Below are 25,005 nucleotides of genomic sequence, written 5' to 3' on the forward strand. Positions count from 1 at the left end.
AGTCTTTATGTAGCAATTATCTGAGTGAAAACAAGCAATGCATCTGGGAGCTAGGGAGGTGTGGTAATAGGTTGCTGGATGACTTTGGCTTTGATATGTAATGTTCATTTTAAACATGAGTAGATAAAAAGACTTATCACTGGAGCTTTCTAGCTTTTTCTCAGCACTTGCCATAAATCAAGAGATGCTTCTGTGAGACATACACTCTGCTTTGTGATCAAATGGCATTGCTGAAGAAACCTCAGTATTCTCCTTGTGCTACAGCTTTGTGTGATGTGACCTGAAGGCTGTGACAATGAGACCCTATACTCTGGCAGCACCAGCCAGGGCTCTTGATACTGCCCTCAGCAAAAATGCTAACAGAAATTATTTCCTGAAGTACGTTTTAGCAGCTGCCTTGACACAGAACAATCTGTGAGCAGAATACTGTGTGTGATTGAGCTTTAACCATAGACAGGTGAAGGGAAGAAAAAAAAAAGTGTCTGCCCAAGCATTACAAAGGAGGAATAAATCTCAGCAAGCGCTATGCAGAGACAGAAGTTGAGTCAGGGAAGGGCCTTCTCTGTTGTCACCCAAAAAGCAATGGCACATCAGCTTCATTTTTCCATTCTGTGTTAGCTGTGCTGAACCCATCCCTGGTTTGTTTTATGGCTATTTAGTTACATAATCAGGGAGACCAAAATATTGTTGCGCTTGAAGTAATTCCTCTTTGTCAGAGAAACTGACTAATAAATAAGAGAAATTGCTGAAGATGGCTGCACCAATGTTAGAGTTGTGAAAAAGAAGGCTAACATTTGAATGAAATCCTCACCCTTGATATATTTAAATTGAAATGCATATAACTTAAAAATTGTTTTCAGAAATGCTGCAGACTGCAGACACTCAGTGCTTGTGAGAAAAAAAGTACAGGCCCAAGAAAATTCAAATTGGGCACTTGCAATCAGCAATCACGTGAAACGGTTTTTACTGTCTTTGTTGCTATCCTCAAATCTTACTGCTTTTCTTTACATAGTACAGCTCTGTTCTTAACTTTCATGTACTGCATTCCTAATGTCATGTAAAAAATGCTACAGGACATGTTTCTACCTCACCACATTTAATTTATTTGACATCTATGTCAATGAGATACTTGATCTGTGCATTCAGAATGTCAGCTTTAAATAAACACCTCTCACTTTAATACTTTGTAGAAAGCTGTGTTAAAAAAGACCTCACTCACCATCACTGATTTTTGGAAAATGCAGCCATTAAATTATCCTGATATGCAGTTGTTGGAAATGTGTAATGCTTTTTGCAAAATAGAACTATAATCACATTTAGTTACAGCTTGCACTTTGCCTGAATTTGCTGACCTGCAGCTCAGACTAACCAGAGCCTGTGTTTTTGAGGTTCGTGATCAGAGGTCAGGAGATACTTGTTGCAGCTCTGCTACTTACTGACTGGCTGTGAACAAGTTTCACCTGTCTCTTTAAAGGCTTCCTCGTATGTCAACAAGAATAATTAACAGGATCTTGCCTTATCTGTGATTACAAGAAAGCATTTGAAAATTGAAATGCTGTCAAGCCTCTAAGTTTCCAGGTGCAGAGCTAAGCAGCCCTACATTTATGTTTTGGTAACAGGGATCTACAGCACTGGCAACTTCTGAAAGAGATAGATCTAGTAACAGAACATAAAAGGAAGCCTACATGGGATAAACCACTCCTTGTGTGCTTGACCCTACACTGCGTGAAACTTACTACCTTTTCCCTCTAAAGCAAAAAGACCTCTCTATTGATGTAAAAAAGAAGAAAAAAAGCCGACCCTCTGTGCTGAGAGCTTCACAGATGCCTTGAGATGCAATTTCAAGAGCATGTAGCAATGTTTGTCAGAAATGTGAATGCAACTATATTGCACAGATCTCATCTTTATAGAATAGAGCAGAGAACAGGACTGTTCCATTTAGGAGAGATTTCAGGTAGATACAAAATTGTTTCTGTCAGAATAAAGGAAGTGCTGTTATGTAGAGAAGCATCATGAAAAAGCCACTCTAAGGAGACCAGGCAGTATATGAAAGCAAACATGCCTTTTGGTATAGAAGGCAATGGGAAAAAAGAAAGATGAGAGAGTCAGAACATATCATTTATATAAAAGCAATAAAGATGCTATCCATTATTTGGCAATTATATTTCTGCTATAGGGAGGAAAAAATGAGCATTCACTGTTTGAACTTTTCTCTTGGGATTCTTGAGGTCATTATTTCTTGGTTCATGAAAACTATGAGTACTGAGAAATAGGGACAGGGAAGATAGATGGACTTACACTTTCAGGCCCCAAGGACCTACAGGTTTTTCCCTCACTGGAGCAGGAGGGAGCAAATAGTGTATGTGCGCCCAGACTCCAAAAATCTTGCGGTTATTCCAATTACTATGCAAGTACTGACTACACAGGGTCCTGATAGAACCTCAGTATTCCCTTATTTCCACCTCAACATGTTACCGAAAGATTGGTTGAATGAACATTCTAAGATACGTTTTGAAGTTTAGGAAGCAGGCATTCTTTATTACAGTGCTGGGAGCAAGGGGGATATCTCCACCTAACATGCTCACCTTGTCCTCGAATACATGCCCCTTATATTCTGTATAATCGTACATATGCATTACATCTCCCTGAAATCCCATATATATCTGATTATTTCCCAGAATTTATGTTAGTCCCTCCTCCTTTTGCATATGCAGAGTTTTCTTATTTGAGTCAGAGGGCTGATTTTGGGACTACTGAGATGTTGTTGGTTTCTAAGTACTTCATGACCTGGTCATCTTGGTCCTTTTACAGTGTTTTCTTGGCAAAACCTGCTAGGTTTCCATGAGACTCAATCAGTTATTTTCTTTCATCCTAGATGTTCCTTTCAAGTTGGATCATAAATCTTGTCCATACAATACAGGTGTTCTCAATCGCAATCTAATAATTATACTAAGGTTATACATTAAACTTCTGGTATCACTGGTATCATCTGAAGTCCTTTAATTGATGTTTCCCTTGTAGCAGCAGATCAAGTAGTAAGGAAAAATGGTAATATGACACAGGAAAAAAAGACATTCTGTCAAACAGAAATGGCAACAGCTTCTCTTAAACAAATAAATCGACACTACCACAATCTGATCACTCTGTGGCATAAACCCCAAAGCAAACCCCACAGTGTGTGGCAGACAGAGCAGAGGGAAATTGAAGACTAGGAAGGGCTTACAGGGCTTTGAAGGAAAATGTCCATTCCACCTGGCTTCTCGTCTTCTAAGGACTTTCCTTAACAGTGCTCTGGTGCTACACTAGATGTGGTTATTTCTGTACTGGGCCATTGGCTCATGCTGTGAGGTTTAGTATAGAAGATGAGGCCAAGGCACATGTTTCAGACTTTGATAAGAAAATGTTGATGCTGGAAGACTGCAGTTGTATCATGGCATGTTCACAAACACTGTTAAATAGTGTAGCATTCAGCTGACAGCACTTTTGGGTATGTTAAAATTAGTGAGTTGACAAAAAGGAGAATACACACCAGAAGTCTAACCAGTGTTGGCAAAGCTGACCAAAACCACATCAACTGTCCCAGCATCTTTGCATGCTCCAGAAAGACAATTTTTGTGTCTTTACAGAAATAGCATCATTCATGGAAGAGACTGAATAATTCTGATTTGCTTTCAGGCCACTGATACATCATTTGGGATATTAACCTGGATGCAGAGAAAGACAAATTTACTGAGCCAGAATGTAGAGCACATGTAGCATTCACATTCAAGAGAGTTACAAATTATATTCATATACAATTATTTTGTTAGTGGACAAGTCTATATTATTTAAATTTCCATTGGATAATAACTGTAGTGCATGATATGGTAATGTACAGAGAATTTGGTTGAAAAATATGTGTTTTAGGAAATAAAGCAGTAATGCTTTCAAAACTAATCATAATTTTCTCATTTACTGATGAACATTAAGAGCATAGTAGAGAGCAGAAATATGAATTATTAGTGTAGTCTTATCTGTTGTTAGAAACGTTAAATAGGACATAAATGATACTGTCATGCTGCATAACACCTCCCACTAAATGTAGTTCTGCTAGTGATGACGTGCGGAATTAGACTCTATAACTCGAAAGTTATAAAGTAGGTATGTTTCTTGCGCGCAGATGCACGGGGGATCGCTCCTCCACAAGCGTGCGTGCCCGAAGTGACGAACCATCTCACATTTATACAATAAAACAAATGAATATTCAATTAACGCCTATACATACTCGTTACCTAAAATTGCTTACTCTCGCTTCGTATGTTAATTAGCTTACCAGTCCTTTGCCTGGAATGTGGTGGTCTTGCAGGTTTGTAGGTGATTCATGTCCTTGTGACCGTCTGATCTTCTCCAGCAAGGAGACTTAGCACTCCCTCCCTCTAGACAGCATTTGAATGTCTCTCATCCTTTTCTCATTCTTTTTTAAATAGCCCCTTTGTTAGAGGAAGAAGGGCAGGCGTCTCCTCAAAGCTGTGTGCCTATGTGACCAGACACCGCACCCATGACCGGTCACCATACCCACATTCCTTGAGCAGACATATACAATCACAATCGATGTCCATTGTCCCCATTTCACACTATTTCTCCATATCAGTGACAGCCCCACCTTTTCATGGCCTAGCAGCTTTGGATAAACAAATCTGCAGCTATGTCCTGACTTTTCCATGAAGTAACAGAACTGGTTTGCCAAGACTTTTCATGTTGGTTTAGATGGCTTTAGTTTCTTCTACTCTGTCAGGGATAGACCAAGAAAGTGGCATTTGAATTTTGTAAGCTTTTGGCCAGGTTTCGATCAGGCTTTTGTAGACCTTGTGGACTGTGGCTTTAGCTCCTTCTTGGTCATGGTAAGAGAAACTTGCTCTCAAATGATTCCTGGATTTTGTAGTCTGCAATTGGAAAAAGTATTAGCCATGTCCAAACTCCTGTCTGACAGAAACTCAAAATAGCCGAGGGAGAGGAAATAGCAGCCAATGTTTAGATTTACCCCATGGATACATGGATTGCTGTAGAAGTTTTGGCCTTGTTCCAGTTTGTGTATGAACTTTGCACAGCACTTGTGAAGTGCTCAGCATCAGTTTGGACACAGCAGGTGGAACAGGGACCTCCTGCATTCCCCTGTGTTCCTGCTCTTCCCCTGAACATGTGAGAGCAGCCTGTGGCTCAGCACCCTCCTGGGGACCTCCTGCTTCCTTCCACTCTCAACAGAGCAATACAACGATCTGTAACTCATCTCCTGCATTAAAACTGCTGAAGTTAGGGTTGGTCATTAAGTAACACCACCAGATACCTGCTAGTGGAAGAGGCCTTCTTATCAAGTCACTAATCATTAGTCACTCTTTCTCTTATCTGATTTTGTTGTGTTGGTTTTTTTTTAATTTTTTTTTTTAGGTAACTTTATACAGCGTATGTATTTCAAGTACAGTGATGTGGTTTAAAATTTCTTTTTGACAAGTAGCACTCCACTCAGGCTCTAATCAGTCACTTTCTGAAGTCAGATACATGCCCAGAAGCAGAATCTTTGTCTTGCAAAGGAAGAGCTGGTTCTGTAGATTAGCATAATACCAAGTCAAATCAGTGAGCCAGTGAGTGGCTCCTAAAACTGTAATGCTTTATGTTTGGATACTTGCCCTCAATACAGGGCAGTAAGGAAGGTGTGAAATTTCTCATTTCCTAGATTTGTAGAAATCTAAGGAAATCAATGAATAGGTGGTTTTGGTTTGTGTGGTTTTGTTTTTTTTCCCCTTCCTCCTTCCCTGCTGATACACAGAGAAATTGAGTAATGGTTTGCTAGATCTTCAATAATACTTGAATGGTCTTTGCAAGTGCTCCCCCCTTTTGATCGCTCCCAGATGCAAATGAAATGCATGGTCTCTGTCATGACCTAAATAGGCTGGGATCCAAGTTTGCAAATTTGTCCTATAAGGATGGTTATTGGCAACATCAGATTTAGGCTCTTCAGACAGTAGATCCTTGGTAACAAAATTTTTCAGTGAACAGCTCCTGGCAAGAACAAATTTGATACAGAAGTAAAGTAAGTAGTCTGAACATGTCCATGTCTTACCCAAGGCTTGTTATTCTCTGTAGTTATATATACTAGTAAGTTAAATGTCATAATGAAAGGGTTGTGTCAGAGGGTCAGAGAAGGTAAATCTGCTGGGAATGATGGGAGTGTTTCTGTCAAAGACTTAGGAAGCAGACGTCACCAGAAGCTAGTCTGTTTTTTCTCAACTGTATCAGTTAATTTAGGAAGAGATAGTACCTTTTCCTACAAAACTTGCCCCAAAGGATTTTACTAGTAACATTAACATAACTGCTAGCTAGGATTCAGTGAGAACTACCCAAACATGGTATTAGTGAAAGATACTATCAGTTTAAGCAGGGATATGAATTATTAAATTCTGTTGTATCAGATTGATTTCCCATGCAGCTTCTTTCTTAACAATATACTGATATACTTGGCCTTTCACCACTCCTAGTGAAAATTCTTACTATTTTTAGAATGTGAGTGTTCATTACTTCTCCAAGTGGAAAAAACCCAAGCTTGTTGAGGTAGTATAAGCTGGACACTTCAAACCCAAAATCATGTTTCATTAGAAAAAATACAAGCCTTGGTAGTTATAAAAAAGCCAAAGGAGCAGCTTCTTTTTCATTGCAAGGACTTAATCCACTACTTAATGCAATACCTGATTTCCTGTGCCTCTGCTTTATTCCACCAATATTTATCTCCTTATTTGCCTGCATTTTCCCATTCAGGCATTTTCTCTTGCAGATGGGAGGAGCTCATGTGCCAAACTTCAGCTACCCACTAGCTGTCCTCCAAAAGCCTGTCTTTGCTGCACTGCCTACAAATCACTGTCACCTGGCAGTGCTGAAGCTGGAGGCCATCTGTGACCATGGTGACTGCTGATTTATGTGAGCACACCCATCGTCATTGTTATTCATGCCACCTTCTTTCACACATTTTTGCCTTAGTCGCCCAATTTCTTGTCTTGGGAAGGTGGAGTGTAGAGTCTGAGATGGGAGCTGCCTAAAATAATGAATATAAGGCGTAAAATAGGTGTAGAGCTTTGAGCAAAATATGTTGAGAAATAGTAATATGTTTGGAGCACATATCTGTCAAAACAGGACTGTATCAAATATAATTACAGAGGAGGATGATGTATCTACCAAAATACTTAGGCCAGAATCACTGATCCAGCCAAAGACTGGAAGGACTCTGGTGACTTAAATCAGTCACAAACTTCAAAGCTAGACAAGCCTCCATCTAACTCAGGATAACCTTGAAACTCTTCTGAATTTTCTTCTCTTTCACAGCTCTCAAGGTACACCAAAGCTTTGACGTTTTTGGGGCATATCCTCTTCCATATGGTTAAACCTCCAGCACTGGTGGCTGAGAATGGGGCAGATCTCTGGTGTGACAGATTTTTCTGGTAGATCTGTCCCGTGGAGGAACTCCTTTATCCCAGACGCTTCTCAAGGGACACATCAGGAAAGCTTTATGGCTGCCATGTGTCTCTGGAAAGGGCTGAAACATTTACCCTTTTATAAAACTTTATTAGGGGAAGATAGGAAAATATGTAAGTGGGAAGCACCCAACTCAGTGTAAAGAAAACTTGTTATATAAATCAGAAAATACATTTTTTTGGGGGGGAAACCTGTGTCTAGTAAGCATAAAATTAATTTAGTGGTAGTTCAGACATTTTAGAGGAACATGCTATATTCAACAACAGAGGCCCAGTCCTGCAATCACTGGAGCAATAGTAGTGCTGACATAGGACAGAATTCCCAAGGTGTTAAGTGAAGTTTTTTTATTTTTCGTAGCCATAGATGACACATAATCTCTACATTGCCCCATCCTGCCTTTCTACATTTTTACATGCCATAGCAGCAATCCAAGGTGATTTTGGAGAAAGCTGGCTTACCTGTGCACAGAGCTGTGCTGCAGCATCAGCCTAACCTTTTTGATTTATTTTTCAAAGCTCTTCTGCATGGTTTCTGTCTTGATTTTCTTGTCAACATGATTTAGTGCAAATCTCTGGGGATGCCTTGTGCATTATATGAAACTGGTGTTATTGTTGTTGGAGCAGACTCAAGCAAAGAGCTTCTGTTTGTGGAACTGTTTTATTTTACATGCATTAATAATGTCAAACTTCTGAAGGAAAATCTCTTGGAACAATCTGAACCTGCCTTTGCAGAGCAATCTCTTTACTCTTCCCTGTAGTCTTTATTTGTCTGCATTCCTTGCTTCCCCTGATGGTTTTTTGTTTGAGACTTGGCCGATTAATAGCTTTGTGTCAGTGCCCTAATTTGAGCCTGATTTTCTAGCAAGGTGCTGAGCACATTGGGTGAGTCAGTGGGAGTGCCTGGTATTCAGCACTTTTGCAAACCAGGATGCTTACTTCAGTGCTTCAGTATGGGTTCAGGAGCCTCATTTAGGCTCCTATTTTTATAAAACAGAGTCATGACATCCAAATGTATTAAGTGATGTGTTCTTTGAATAATCACAACTAGTATTTTTAAAGAAGATGAAGTCACTTAGCCAATTTTTAATGGGATTTGGGTGTCCAGTGCTCTGAGCTTCTCTGGAAATCCTGTCCTGTCCCTTTTGTTCAGCATAACTCTGGGCCAGGAGGAATTTCTTTTTTCTATGTATCAGCTTTGCTGAATATGTATTTGGTTCTTCTGCTTGCTTGACACTTCCATGACAGTGTAATTGGGACATGGTGAATGCCTTAAAACGTGAGGACAGTCAAGGTGCATAGATGACTGTAACTGATTTCAGTACATGAGTGTACTGAATGTGTTCAGGGCTGTAAAGGGTGAACAAGGAGGTAACAATAAGAAACTCCATGTTAAGCATTTCTCCAAAAGGTCCTGTGAATCTCTGGTCCTACTGAATCTCTTGTTGCATAAACTGACCCAGTGAACATGTCAGATCCTGAAACATAGCAAGCTTTTGCAGGTGGTGTCTGAAGTGAGCTGCAAAACAAGACAGCCTTTGATAGGTGTATGAATTTGTTTAAGTGTATGAGGAACTGCTCACATAAATCCCTGTGCTGCCGCGGTGATTTATTACATGTACAAACCTCAGAACATCAAAATGGAACTGTAGCTGTGCTGGCTAACAGCTGGACCTGGAATGAATTAATACAATATCATAATTCACTAAAGGAGCTCTGCTCATGTCACAGAACGAAAGCACAGTGTATGAGTGTTTTATCATCCTAGCACTGACCTTGAGAGTATATAAATAAGTATGTAGTCTATAGTGCTGTTCTATCTGTTATCCTATGCATTAACACTGTGGCTTCATACTCAGATTTAACTAATAAATGCAATTCAGGTGGTACTTGGATAAGAGTTATCTGGTAGTACTAATTCATGATTTAATGGGATAATTCTTTCCAAAATAATGTATATGAGTCTTTTAAATTACCCCTCCAGAGCTCTGCACAATGAACAAGTCAGTAAGTAAATACAACTGTTTCTTACTGGGCTTCAGCTTCTGACAGTACTTTTTGTCCTGTCACGCAGAGCTTCCCACTTCTTTTCTCTGTCCTTCAGATCACTCCCTTGTCAAATTAGACCTAACCTGCACGGTGCCCCAGAGGCCAATGTGCATCTCTTCTGCCGATAACTAGGAGCCTGGTGGGTCTCAGCCGGGGGAGGCTCTTTTCTAAGAATACCCTGTCCCATGTTTATACCTGGGCACTGCCCTTCTGAGCCATTTCATTTCATATGAAAGCCATGTTGCCACACAGAGAAGAAGGCAGTACCCAAACTAATGAAAATGTGACCCCCATGCAGCACTGTTCTCCATTAGTTACAATTTCAGAGTGGTCTTTCACTAGAGTCAGTTCTGTCCATCCTGGCTGAGGCGATGAATAATGTCTGATTGGAAAAGGAACAGCTTTTGCTCTTACCTCAAAAAACTGGTAAATGAAATACCACTGGCTACCTCAACTGCTTGAATATGTTGACGAGGCCAAAGAGCTAAAAACATACAGCTAATTGCAAATGTTAGTAGAAAAACGATTAGAAGGTAGGTATTGCTTCTTCCATTTCCTTTGACTTGTTGTTTTTTTTTTTTTAAAAAAAATATATATATCTAATATCCTGTCATCTTCCCTATCTGAATTGACTGATGCACATGGCCGGATGAATCAAAGCCTCTTTCTCAGTTAAGCATTAGGAAATCTGCACAAGATAGATGCAATACGCTCAAACTCTGGAACTGAATGTCTCAGACTCTGGGACTGGATAGCCTCATCCTTCTTATCACAGCCACTAGCAGAGACAGTCAAGTGGTGTAGGCTGTGATATATTGAGAAGCTTACCTGTAATACATATTACTCATACACATTCCTGTGATCTATAGAGGTTTTCAGGCAGGAAAAAAGTGGAAATCCAAGTTGTGTGAAAGCTCGCTTGCTTGCTTGTTTCAGGTTAGTTGAGGTTTTGCTGCTTAAGAAGGCAGCCTGCTTCAGAAAGCTGCATGATTCCATCTGTCGTGAGACCCGCCTGTGCACTGGAGATGATGAGTGACCAAATGGTGCCTTGTGCACCCACCCCAGAGAAAACTGTGGAATCAGCAGGAAATTACCCAGTGTTTTGTACTTGGTCTGATCAGAAAGGAGAGGTATTACAAGAGTATTTCCTTCTGTTTTGAGGGAGCCTAGAGACTGGTCAGCAGCACTTAATGGTCCCTGGAATAAAAGCCTTAAGACTGATAGCTGCTTTGCAGTTCCCACGTTTTTTCTGCAGAGGTGGCTGTGTGGGGTGGCAGTGCTGTAGGGCTCAGCTGCACTGCACAGCCAGTTGCGTGGCAAGCAAACTCAGCAGATGTGAAAACTCATCTTTTCCCCCATCCCAACACAGAGATAAATGTAACACTTGCCGATATATGGAAAAGGGGCATGACAGGAGGAAAAAGATGATGGTCAAGACAACTTGAAGACTGCTGATGCCCAGCCTTTTGGCTTAGGCTAACATTTTTTTTTTGCCCTGTATTTTCCATATAAGGCTGCTGGCATCTGGAGCAACTTCAGAGCCCTCTAGTCTAACCCTGGAGAAAGGGCCAGTTCTCAAGTATTAACACAAAAGTAAGCCTGAATTCTACTTATCCTGCAGCTACGACGTTCATATCACAATGCTTATTTCTGTGCACAGCTCGTGTATACATATATCTCACATACAATTTGTAGAAATTTGTAGGTGAAAGAAGCAATCTGCAAAGTAATGTCACAGAACTCTATAAATTACCATAAGGGATGCTATTTTTCTTACTTTCCCCTCATTTCTTTATCAACTGTTGTTTGAAGCTCTCTGTAATAGTCTAGAAGCCTTGCTGGCAGTTTGAGAACTGCCAGGAAGCTGATACTTTTATTATGATCTTTCCAGATATGATATTCTTCATTTTTATTGCGTCATAAATCCTGGTCATAATGTGTTTGTCTAATTTGCTTTCTCTTGCTTCTAGGAACAGGCACTATCTCTTCATTACTCTTGAGAGTTAGCTGTGAATGCATTACAAACTCAAGGGGTGCTTTTTTCTCCTCCATTCTGTGCCCTTTTCAAAGCTCCCCCCCATGACTGGGGCAGCCCCCGTTAATCATTGCCATGTGTGCCTCGTTTTGCAGCCGATACTCTGGGCCACTCCTGGCTGTTGAGCAAATGTGGCAGACGCACATGAGTTGCTGGTCATACTTCACAGGGTGAACAGACCACACACAGGCACAACCTCCAAAGGCTGAGAAGTCAAAGGCCCCTGTTAATTTAATACGGTGCGGCTTTTTACAGTCAGGGAGAGGGTGGGGGGAACACTGACTTTTGGTTTTGCACAGAAGATGATTACGTAGTGATTTATTTTAAAGGAAGATCAGGTCAGATCTCTGTTGATAATATATCCCTAGGAATCTATTTTACTATTTATCCAGCTTGAGGTTAACCTCATTAGTTTAATTGGAGTTTCACAAGACAGGTATTTGGTCTATTGTTCTTCAAATAAAATGTGCTTCACCTAGGTGATATAAATCTATTTGCATATTCCAGGATGTGTATAAACAACATGTAGTTGCTTTGAGCTGTTCAGTTGGTTCCAAAATCAAAGTTGCTCAATTGTATGGGTCTTCTAGGTTCGTGATGTGTCTGGCTGCTGCAGCAAAGATGGAACAACAACAACAAAACACAAAGAAATATGCTGATGTAGCAATAATGGAAATATTTTCTCACACAGCATGTAATTAAGGAATAGAACTTACTATTGGTGAATGTCATCGAGGCCAAGGTTTTAGCAAGATTCGAAGTGATTCTGGATTTTTATAGGTCCCTCCTATAGTTACTCTGCCTAAGGACAATAAAGAAAAAAACCAGAACTTATGAAAAGTTCTGGGTTTCATAATGAAGCCTTAAGTTTGTGACAATTTTAGGCTGTCAGCTAGTAAAGACATTAAAATCTGAAGTTTATGCTAGACCTTTCCACAGTACCAGTGGTGGCTTGCCTGAAATCTGAGTCCTGGTATTGTCCCAGTACCGACTGTTAATCCTGTTAACACATCCCAATTACTTTTTAATTTTGTATGCTTATATTCCTGTCTAAGGGTTCCTAAAAGCTAAAGCAATGAATTGTAGTGGATTAAGTTTGTGTAAAAATACTAGAATTAACATGTTGTGTAGCATGTCCCCAATGCAATTTTGCTATATAATGATGTTAACTTTTCTTTCTCTTTCCTAATAGTTGTAACCCAGATTGGTGTATGTATAATTGTTGTGTTTCAGGAGTATACATCACTTTATAAACATATAGAAATGATAGAAAAAGAAATTTACAGAAATGTGCAGCATAAAATTAATAAGGAAACAATAAAGTCTTTCCCAATCTTCAGTGCATGCTTTGCATGCCCTATTGGGCCCTCCAGGGAAATGCAATTCAGTGTTGCCAAATACTTACTTTTGGAGGGGCCTTTCTCTGTGTGCTTTCAATCTGTCCATGTTTTGAGGGTGAAGGAAACTCAGGTGCCAGCATCACATGCATAAACCCGTCAGAGCCCTGTTCAGCATGTAGCTCATGTACCATGTTGGGTCAGAGCTGTGCTAGCTTGGTACTAGAGGTTTGGAAAATCTTTTGATGCCTTCTCCTCTCTAGTTTGAGCCTTGAGACTTTTGGCAGCACAAACAGCTCAGCCTACAATCCTGCTGCTGTGACTCAAGGATATGACAAAACACTTCAGAGCACAATCATGTTGCTAGCATCAGGTTTCAACATGTTCACAAATACTGCTCCATCAAAAATGCTGGCATCAATGGCAGGGGTTGTACCTTGAGGTTGAAAGTTGCTTTCCAAAGTAGCCATCAGATTACCATTTCTTTTGCCAAGGTGATCCTTTTGCATTGCATTTTTTTCTATGAACCTTTCAAGGTTAATCTCATGAACCCCAGTGTAGCAGGGTTTGTGCCATTGACAATAGTCCTTTTAAAATGTCTTTCTCTAGACCATTACCATCTAGTCTAGTAATTTCTATTTACATGAAAAGTACATTCAAATTAACGTATGACATTTTCTCCAAACCATATACAATATGGCCTTTTTCTGATTCTGTTGCAGTAGTCTCTATTGCACTGTTGTCCTCCTGCCAAAGATTGTATTTGCCTAGTCAGTGAAGGCATGGTGTTGGTGTACCCAACTCATGAAGGGATGTGTGTGTGTTTATTTTTTTTAAGCACTAGGAAGCTGGTGATAGTCTTTCTTTACTGTATGCAGTTAATTTTCCATAGCCACTGAGCACCTTTTACAGCACCTTTTACAGACTCAGGGTGCAATGTAGTAATAAAGGGATTAAATTTTCCAAGACCACATTAATTACAATCTGTTTATCATAACAGCTAACATTCAGGCAAATTAAATGTTCACTGGAAGGCAGACCAACTTCTCTGTAGCTTCAAGAATCACGAGAAGATTATGTTCACAAAGTATAACAATTTTTACATAATGCATTGTGTGGCATGGGAACAAGAATATGCATATATACGTACATGCATACGTGGCTTTTCAAACAAGAATGTACCTGGCAGACTTATATTTGTCCATACCTTGGAGTGTGTCTAATTATCAAAATTGCTAGTGAATGTGTCCTTATATCAATCACAGCAAAGTTCTCGTTGAAGAAAGAAGAAGTACACTCTGTGTATGCAGTGCAATAAATGGCACATGGCAATGTTCTTAAAATGGTTGCTACAGCCAGTAAAGCAGGAGTGGTCCTGTTGCATATCCAAACATATTTATTAAGTCAACTGATGGTTTTAACGCTTGTTACATTTGCATGTATTCCCTTGGTTAATACGCAGAGGACAAAAATCTGTCCCCAAGCTTCTCTTCTGGGTAATAATGACAATCAGACTGACTTGGCACAGGAGATTCATCGTTGTAGTCCAGTATCAAAACCAGTAACCCCAGGCTTTGCCCAGTAGACCCCAATGTTGTTATCCTCTTGTCACTTCTGGAGTGTGCACACTAAATGACACTCAGTCTCTTTTCCTTTGTCCATCCCATCAGGGTCAGTCAAGCAAGGTGCCAGCTAAATAAGGAAGCTGCTTATTTGTTGGGAACAGGCTCAAAACAGTCTGAGCACAACGACAATGTTCCAAGCACACCACTGAAATACCTCGGTAGCAGCAATCTGTGTCACTGTGTAACCTGGTGGGGTTTCACATTCATAATCCTTAGGTGGAAGCTCTGCATCGCCCTCCTTCAGCTGCACTATATTACCTGTTTCAAACGTTTATTGATTTATTTGTCATAGAAATGGTTTCTATTGATAAATGTTCTCAGACAAAGGCTTTTGTGCAGATAGGTTTCCTAAAATACCGTGCAATCTCAAAGGAAAGCACTAGTTTAGCAACTGACAGAAGTGCTGGGATTGCAAAACAAAACTGTGATTATTTTAATGGCTTGGAGATAATGAATGGAGTTTTCAGGGTAATTCACAGATATGAAAGGACAGATTTCTGTTCTGGAATAGAAAAAATGTCTTAATTTGTGTTAAGAGACGTGATTACACCTTGCAGTCACTGTCCTGTAATGGAGTGTTTGGTGCACAGGACCTCAGACTGGGAGTCAGAACCGCAGGATTTCTGTCCTGGATCCATGGCTTGGTGTTAGACTGTGTGCCAGTAATTTAATTTTCTGAGTCTCAGAAATAATGAGCTTTGCTTTCCATCTGAAACTGCTTTGAAAGCTACAGAGGAAAGTTGACTCCCATCTTGGGCATTAAGGGTATCCCAAAGTAAATAGCAGAAGTATTTCTATATGCTTATAAGGTATATGTCATAAAGATGTGGCTCTTTGATCCTTTGTGGTTACGATATAAAATACTGACACTCCCAGAGTGGAGTGGTTTATTCAGCGAACAACAGTGAAAGCCCAGTGACTCAGGGTATGTCTTTCAGTAATTCTCTGTAATTTGTATGTTTATTTCAAACAAATGCTAGCACAATGACTTGATATTATCTAAACGTTTCAGAACATTAGGGATTCCACATACACAGCTTGCTTCTCACTCAGCAGTTTTAAGCCTCAGACTGAGACAGACATAGACTATGCAGCAGAACGCAAATGTGAGGACTCGAGTTTTGTTTGACTAGTTGTGATAACTTTTAAAACAGTACTGCATCCGGTTTTCCTTTTGCCCCTTAACTGGAATTAAACAACCTGTCAAAGGGGTGGCAGAGCAGGATTTGTGCTCTGTGCTAGAACTTTTGCACTGGTACCTTTGCTTAAGCCACTCAGCAGATCAGCTGTTGGGAAGCAAGTCCATGTCTAAGGTTTGTGGAGAGCACTTAACTTACCTCAGTGGGATGGTGACTACTTACAAAACTAGAAAATCCTGATTTTCAGACTGTGGATTACATAGTTAGTTTTGGGAATTGGAAGAGAAAGGGCATGAGGCAACAAGGCATTACACTTAAATCTGCCATGAAGAATACAAAGGCCTGGAAGTAAACTGGGTACTGAAAGCAGGCTACTGGTGGCAGGCTGGGACTCAGCATGACTCCCAGCTTCAAGTAGGTTGGTCAAAGAATGAATACCTGGAGTTACTACTTTGCTCTGTCCCTAGCATTATACAGGTTTCAAGTTAGATGTCCACCCATTAGGATAACTGCCCTGGTGGGAAATGGATTATTTGGGGATGTTTTAAGTTAGGCTTTTGAGTGAACCTTTCCAGGTTATTTTAGCTTAAATTTTAAGGTGGAGAGAGGGAGTACTCATCCCATAGTACTTTATTCTTTGATGAAAAAGAAATTTGAAAAGAAAATCTGTCTGTGCAATAGCTGGACTGTGAGTACTAGTTCAGTGATGCTCCCAAAATGCCTGTAGAGCCTTTAATGGAAAGCAAGATTACGATGATGACAACTATTATTATTTCAAAATCTGAGTGTTAAGTTTACCACTATTTATTATGATTCTTTATGCAAGATAGATCTGAACTTAGATCTAATGTTCTGTACAAGCTTAAATCTGTGATGAAAAAGAGGTGAGGGAACCTGGTTTTTATAACGCTTTTTTTCCCAACTTTAGCTTTGTTTCTGGTTTTGTTTCTGTTTAATGTCGCTGTGCTCAGTTCCTTCACACTGCAAGTGTTTTGTGCTTGCTGTGGATAGGTAAAGATTCCTTCTGGCTGACAGAAATACAGGCAGAAAGCAAATTAAATCCCAGCAGAGAATAAGTGCTTTGCTCCTCTCTCAAATTGCTTTCAAGACTTCAGTTTCACAAGTGAAAATACTGATGAATAAACCTGGCTGTCACTGGTGCTGAGTAAGAATCCACAGGTCAGAGACTTGGTGATGGGCCTTGGTCTATATATAAAGCATTACAAGCTTCGGTTCTCTTGCTTTATTAATTTCCAAAGATGTTTAGATTCAGCACATCTCTCAAGTTGTTTCTTTACCTATCTTTTGGTTAAAAACAGGTATAAAGAAAGGCAAAGAACACAGAAATCCTAGAAGTTATATCAGAACTTTTCCAGATCTGTTCAGTTCAATTTGCATTTAAAATTAAAAATTAGACTACAGAAGCTGGATTGGTATTTCATCTAAACAATCAGTCCCAAACAGTTCTGAATGAAGGGAAAAAAGTATCTATCATTACCTGCACTTTTGCTTTTCCATTTGTCCATGTAAACAGTTCAATCTGTCTCTAAACCTATGTTCTTTCTGCAATTTTACTTTAAAAATCTTCCCTCAACAACACAGCTCACCTTCTCCTACAGGTTTTTAAAGTTTTTTTCATTTCTTCTGTCTACTTTCCTAGGGTGGATGGGGCAGGAATGGGCAGAAGAGCCCTCTCAGTTCTTCGGTGAGTGGAAGGGAAGAAATTGTCCTGAGCCACAGAGAATTTCTGCTCTTTTAAGGTAGGAAAAATATCAAATCTTGGAGAGGAGGATCACAGGAAAGGCAGACAATCTGAGGGAGATATTTTTATGGTTAGTCACAGACATTGCATAGTATTATTGATTGCTTACCATTTTCCTCACTGTTTACTTTTGAGATCTGGCACACTTCGTGCATTGTGCCGGCTGAAGTTTCCAGCCAGATAAAGGTATTTTGCTACCTGTAGAGACAGATGGGAAAAGTCTCCCTACTGATGAACCCTGTTGTTCCCTAGGTCAGATCTGATCCCTCTTTAGGACAGCATGTCCCTGTGAATTCTATTAGAGATGAGAACGTATCAGTGAAAGAAAAAATTTGTTTAGAATTACTCAAGCAATGTGAAATGAACTTGGACTCTGTACCCCTTTAGTGTTATTATTACTAGTATTATTTATTCATAAACCATCTAGTCTGTTGTCAGAACTATTCTTCACAACAAAAAGTTGAAGCAGCCATTATAATGCGTTTATAGAAAGCATTTATTCTAAGCATTATCTATATTTTATCAGGGAATATAACATTACCTGTTAAAAATATGAGCTGTGTTTAATTAAGAAAGATGGCTTTGTGTTCTCTCTGTGTTCATGTGTTTATGTGCATGTATATATTAATAGATATGAATGACCCTGCGTAGCCTGCCAAAGAAGAACTGGTTGTTGAAATGGTTTAATGATTAATTAGGCCAGGCAGAAACATATGCCCACACACCCTGTCACAACTGCACAGCAAGACACTCCCTTTGAGGAAGCATGGATTTCTTGCACATATGGTCTGCAATAGGCTCAGGGAAATGAAAACTTTCTTGACTTTCTGCATTAGGGACAGGGAACAAGTCTGTGGACACTGGTATGTGTGGCAGCCCTTACTGGAATTGATGGGGCTAGAAATACAGGTAATGTGGTAGAGTGGACAAAGTGTTCTTGTACAGGGCTGCATGAAGTAGTGGCAAAGTGGGAAACAGAGCTATGTGTCTGAATGATTTCATCTATACATCCTTCTCCATACCACCCAGCCTACCAGACACAGAAAAGGAATAGGCTGTGGTGATGGAAGACAGAGGCGGAAGAGTCAAACTTTGTCTCTGCTCAGAAGAAATCTGTCTTGGTTTGCAGAGCCTGCTGTTCCCTTTACATAGTTCCCAGCAAGGGAAGTGTTAAACCAGTATTCAGAGCCCTCATTCCTCCTGGGATTCGGAATATAACAACAGATGCCAAGGTTGTCTTTGTCCTATCTCTATAGTGAGGCTTTAGAGCAAGCACAAACAGAATGATGCTTTCTTCCCTTTTCACTCCCAATACCAACGCGAATCATAGCTCTTTGCTGTGATTCCATTTATATTACAAAGAATAAAGGTAGTGGAACTCTAGAGACTCTAAAATGGTTTAAAAGTAACTCAGAGTCTTTGGAGGACAAATAAAGGCTGCTCATTGAACGAGTGCAAACCCTTCCAGAAGACAATGCTGTCCTGACTGCTCCCATAGCAGCTGGGAGCCTGCAGCATTTACCACAACCAAGGTTGAAAACTGTGACACAAATGCCCTGAGCTGTTCAAGATCAGCTCATAGCTGAACCTTTCCACAGAGTAGTTTCTCAGCTTCCCTTGTTTGTCTGTGCAAAGGAGGTATAAATCACCGTGATCCTGGTTTAATAATTTGTAATAATTCTGATGCAAAAACAAGGTGGAGCTGCCTAGTGGATACATGATGAAATTAGGCCTCGAAAAGCCTGAGATCTCTGCTCTGCTCTGCCAGTGGTTTGTGGGGTGGCCACGGGCATATTGCCATTCTCTGCTGCTATTTCTCCATTTGTAAAATGGAGGCAATTTGTTCACTTTGCATTTGCTCACCATGGATGCGAATGGTTGTCTGTTATGTAAATAAGGTGGATTCTGGCTTTTAATTTTTTTCCTGTCCTTTTGGCCATCATCCTCAACAGCTTTTTACCTCACGCCATCATTTCCACTCTGCGTTTTTCATACAAGACTAAACGGGAGAAGACTCCTTCCTTGATGGTAGTCCATGTGTATTAGCCAAGATACAATGTCAACAGAAAAAGCAGGGGGGTGAAGATCCAGGCCATTCATCCTGACAGCAGAAACAAATGTGTCTCACTTTTGCTCTACTATTTACTCAAGCAGAAAACAAAACAATAGAGATGGGAAAAGATCTGAAAGAGCTGTCACAGAGCAAGTGCACCATGCCAATAATTTGAAGGATTAAGGACCCCAAGCTGTATGTACTGACACAATAGCTGGGGCCATCCTGTTCACTGGGTTCATGGATTAAAGGGATGTTTCATATGATTCTGGTTTTCTTTTCAACTCTAGTTGAACAAACATAGCCTGTGTGCTTGCAAATCCCTTGTTAGAAATGGAAAAACTCAATACAATTTCCCTTTCACTACACTCTATGATTTTGCCGTTGGAAAATGTTGCAGTTGCTCTGTCTGGATGCCTTCACAGAATCAGCATGACTTTGTGTCTGGTTTAAATTGAGTGATGGTGAATGGTGGGAGCCCAGAAGAGGGGCCTGCAGTCAGTATACCTGCACTGAGGCAGTGACACTGAGAGGCTGGCCAGAGTTACACCACTTGATTTGCTTGTCTAAACTGCTGTCTTAGGAAGTGGGGTAGTTCACCCTGGCAGTGCGCTTTTTCTTGGACTATGGCTATGGAAACAGCAGGGTTTGGGATCAGTGGTGTCAGATTTTATTTTAAAAATGTCTTTATTTTACAAATAAAAAGCTGGTTTTGCTTTAGTGCTGTGGAAAGTTTATCTGGGTTTGAGTCAAGCAGGGATTTTTCCTCCTCTCACGCCACTGCCAGCATGCTGCTAGCCAGCTCTGTCCCATGCAGTTCCTGTGCCACCTCATGCAGGGGACCCCCATTCCAGCACTAAATGGCAGCAGTGGGCCTGTTCGTCCAAAAGCCTTATGTGTGCCACCTGTGACATAATCTAGAGATGCAGTTTGGGAATTTCATGGTCAATGTGATAAACTCTCGTCATCATGAAAGATATCACAGAAGTCCCACAAACTGCAGCAGTTAGGAGTATTTATGCCTATATATTTATTACATATTAAGAATCTACCAAGTGACACGGTTTGTGTGAGCACAGAATAATTTCAAGGGAGAGGTATGACAGCTCCTGGAACTAGCATATGGATTCAAATGCTAGCTATCTAGTGAAGGGACACTTTTTTTTAAAACTCACAGTTCAAAATTTCAGTGGGAAGGGGGGAGGGGGAAGCAAATGTGCAGTGAAGCCGAAGTCTTCCTATTCTGATATACTTTTGTGTACTTTTTGTCTGTGTTGCCCCATAATCCATTTATCTCTGTTTTCTCATACCAGTTATTTAGCCATTACATTTATCTTGTTTCAGTGAGGTTATTTAGATTAGCATTAAAATTCCAAAGCACCTGGCTAATGTCTCAGGGTTGTAAGTGTGGTGCAGTCTTTGTATTTGCACATAGGACAAACCCTTTAAAGAGGGGGTGCCTGTCAATTGATATTACTGTGGAGGCTATTAGATAGTTGTTCTTACAGGCACCTGAAGTGTTGGCAGTGTTGGTTTCCTCCTTGTAGTTGTCCTTGGGAGACACTGTTGAAGAGAAAAAGAGAGTTCAGTCCTTGTTCTCTGGGGCAGTTTGCTGAGGATGCAGTCACAGTGGGGAATATTCATTCATTCAGCCTGAGCTGCCTCTGCATTGGATTCAAACCGGTAAACTTGCGGTCAAGGATTTGCTCCTTCTGGTAACGTAGCTCCCTCCATGGAGGAAGCGCTGGGTTCACTTCTTCCTAATGAAACGATTAGCCCTGCTACGTACTTGTGTTCATGCTCTCATGTTCTTGTGTCATCTGTGACTTATCTTACTAGCTTGGCTGCTAGTAACATCACAGTCAATTATATGCCTTTTTTTTTTTTTTTTTTTAATACAGCAGGGGCACAAGCAGGAAGGCAGGCTTCCTGCTTTTGAGTAGAGCAGGAAGATGGGGCATTGCAGGAGACAAGTGTTTGCTGTTTACAAAATGGCTTAGCAGATGGGCATCTGTAAAGTCACCTGCTGACAGCAGTAAGGTACAAAGCCCTCTCCTGTTACAGAGGAAACGCTGGCTTCTTGCAGATAGCCTGGGGATGGTTTGATGGGTTTTTTATCTGCATGAGCTGAATGGTGCAAGCTTGGGTTTAGAGCATTTTATGAAAGATATCTGCTCTTATTTAAGTGGATGTTCAGAAAAGCTCAACAGGTTTTGAAAATTGGATTGTGTGTGTAAGTACGCTTTCACTTGAAGTAGTTTCTCCATGGTTTGACTGCGGTTGCCTGCTGCTGTGGGTGGGACTAGCTTGGTGGCCATGTCAATGCTAAGCTTGTATCATAACAGACCCAACTCCTCTGTTGCAAGCAGAAAAGACCTTCATTTGCACATTCACTGTGATCCCGTCAACTCATTTGTAGTGCTGCACAGGGTCCATAAGCAACTGTATAATCTTTCTAAGGACAGCAGGAGTGGTACTTACACAGTGCAGATAAAAAGTGTGGTCCAGGACTTCTTGCATTGAGAGGCGTTAATCTGGTGGAAAGGCACTGCCAGCTTTGTTTTGTGCTGCTGGTGGCTCTTTGCCACCTAGCAGGATAGGTCTGATTGATGAACCTATCCTGCTAGGCACCGGCCAGCCTTCCCTACGCAAGAGCTGGAACAGGATAGCTATTCTACATGGGCAGATTGACATTCCTGGGTCTGGGGATGAACCAGCAAATTCCTGGGTTCAGGGATGAACTGGCAAATCCCCAATCTATTTAAATGAAAGGTACTTGAGCTGGCCCTTGGAAGCACTGTTTCAAGAGCAGAGACAGGCAAACAACCCTTACAGACCCTGAACAGATCAGGAGAGATCAAGGCTACAGTGATTAACTGGCCGTCCACCTACACTGATCCTGGGCTCTGCCTCTTTTGCATGGAGCTGTATATACATATTTGCACATATTTTGCACTTCAGTGAGCCTCTAAATTGAAAATGAGCATTTCAGCTCTTAGGTCAACCCCAGGCCTTGCTCTCAGTTATTCTCTCAGACCATTATTCTTATGAAGCATGGAGTCTTTTTTTTTTTGTTTTGAGGGATGGGGATATTGGTGAATCAAATGTCAAACCTAGGGGTTTTTTTTTCCTCCTTGATGCTATTCAACCTGGGTAATATGAGTTTTTGTGCATAAGTGGGTTCAATGGTTTTGGCAGGATGCCACAAATTTTATCACCCTTCTCTCTGTCAGATGAGAGGAAAACAGACATTTATTTTCTGCCCAGGCTGGATTTCAGATTTGAGATTTCATGGCTGTCCATTTTGCTCGGCGATGACAGTCACGTTCCTCTCTCCTGAGGACTGTAAGGAGCGGAGGGCTGCTCAGGATCAGTGCCGCAAACTTCCGGGCCCCATCTGGACGGCAGCTAGCCTGCCTTTGTACGCACGCATCTCTCGGGAGCGAAGGAGGTTGTTCCACGGCCTCTGAGAGGTTAGTGTGCTTTTAGAGGGAGCAAAGTTTGGTGCTAAACTTCCTTTGTGTCTTCTGGCAGCTGGAGCCAAGATAGGCCTGATCTTTTCTCAGACTTGTTTACAGATTGAGATCTAAGTAATTTCTTTTGGCAATTGGTTTGAATCATTTGGTGATGTTTTTGATTCGTGGGTAGCATTTGAGTAAAGACAAATAAATTAGATTCCTGTGGCAGCCAGTGTAGTAAAGATGAGAACTTTGAAGGTGAAAAAGAAAGCAAGTAGACCTGTAACTGCTACGGCAAAAAAAGGACACGGTATGCCCCGACAGGCTGACAAGGATGAAATCCCCTCTACGTCCACTGCGTTTCCTCCTCACACAAAGGCGGCGCAATCAGGCCTTCGGTGGGTTGGTGCCTTTGCGCGTTTTGTGTATATGCTCTGGCGCACGGACTGGCTCACCCTTGCCTTTGCAGAGCACCTAAGCCGACCCAGGAGTAGTGCCCTCAAGCATTCACGAAACCAGAACGGTGGTACTGACCCCATGCAATGCAGGGTGAGCGAGAGAGGGATTTGTTAGGGATTTCCCCTCCGTTTGATCTTTTTTCCCAGATGAAGCAGTCAGTGATGTACCAGTAACCCCTTCCCCGCGCCTCCATCCCTTCCTCCTTATTTTTCTGTGATTTCTATTACACGCAGCCAGTACAAGGACGGCTGCACCGACACCCCCCCTGCACGTACCGCTTGCCGAGCCCCGGTCCTGGCCGCACCGATGCACGGCTTCCCCAGTCCCACACCCTCGTGTCACCCCCGCCAAGTGCCAGCACCCCGGCCACGGCCGGCAGCCACCGACCCGCGCAACAGGTCGGGCGAGGGGCTGCGGCTCGCCGGGCTGCCCGCCGCCCCCGGCGGGGCAGCGCCTTCTGCTTCCGCTGCCGGCACCGGGCTCGCTCCGTGCCGGCGCCGAGCGGGTGGCTGCCGGGGCCGCCGGGGCCGCCGGGCGGGCGGGCGGGCGGGCGGGGGGCGGTGCCTGCCGGGGAGCCGCGGCGGCTCGGCTCGGTACGGCTCGGCAGGCACGGCTCGGCTCGGCGCGGCGCGGCAGGCACAGAGCCTGCTGCTGCCCCTCCAAGGTAAGCCCGTCTGCGCGTTGAACTTTCCGTGCCTTCCCAGCTGTGGCAGCTGGTCATTCCCCCCCTGCGATGAAAATCGCTTTGGCTCCATTTTATTCTTGCGATTATTTATACCCATAAGGACTAGGTGTTCTTTAAAGGGCCATTATGCTGTGGGATGTTAGCGCCTCTCTCTGTTCCCCCCCAATATCTAGGGGTGGGCTTGGTGTCACAACACGATTTTCGCAAGCCTTTATTTAAGCCTCGTTGCTTGCAGGTAAAATACCTTGCAGATGCGGAGGAGTAGGTTTGGGAATGAGTTTCTTGTGCGCCTGAACAGAAATGTTACGTTTCTGTCAGCGGGAAGGAGGAGCAGAATACAACATTGGTTTTAAAAGGAGAGCGAACGCACACGGGCATTTTCTGTGTGCCTTCAGACTCAGCACACTGAGTGAATCTGGTGGGGGGAGACTGTATGTACTTGTCCCGAGAGAGCTAAACCCAGGATGTATGCATTACGGTTGTTCATTCATCAGCGGCTGCAGATAATGCAATTACCAAGTCAGCGGCGCATGGATGCTGCCCTGCATGTGACATGCTGAGAATACTGTAGTTTAGGAAGCCCACACTTGCTGTAGTTGGGTAAAACAGAAGCCGGGAATGGCCGGGTATGAAAGCCTTGTGTCTTTAAGTAGAGGAGAGGCTACTGGTTAGTCTCGGTCGTTTCCAAAAGATGTGTGTTTTATGTGCTTCTATGCAGAGGTGTAAATACCTTTTGCAATCTGTTCATAAGAAATTCAAGAGTGAAAATTAACTGGCAGCAGCTTCAGGTATCACCAGCGTCTAATGAATGGTAGATGGTTTGTATGCCTGAGAATTCACAGTAGTTTTAATTAAATCTTATCACAGAAAGGGCTTCATTTAGGTCTCAGTTTTTTATTTACAGATC

The 25,005-nt window shown here is 41.8% G+C and overlaps 1 protein-coding gene across 1 annotated transcript in view; it reads left to right on the forward strand.

Annotated features, from left to right (window-relative positions):
• Window positions 1–25,005, forward strand: part of SORBS1 (sorbin and SH3 domain containing 1) — a 220,370-nt gene that overhangs the window by 23,183 nt on the left and 172,182 nt on the right. Inside the window, exon 3 of the mRNA XM_055793988.1 lies at window positions 17,342–17,441. Within this exon, the coding sequence (XP_055649963.1) occupies window positions 17,347–17,441 (95 nt within the window). The 5' untranslated portion in view covers window positions 17,342–17,346. The remainder of the gene's footprint in view (window positions 1–17,341; window positions 17,442–25,005) is intronic.

This window comes from Falco peregrinus, chromosome 1 (assembly GCF_023634155.1).
Source record: "Falco peregrinus isolate bFalPer1 chromosome 1, bFalPer1.pri, whole genome shotgun sequence".
Lineage (NCBI taxonomy): Eukaryota > Metazoa > Chordata > Aves > Falconiformes > Falconidae > Falco > Falco peregrinus.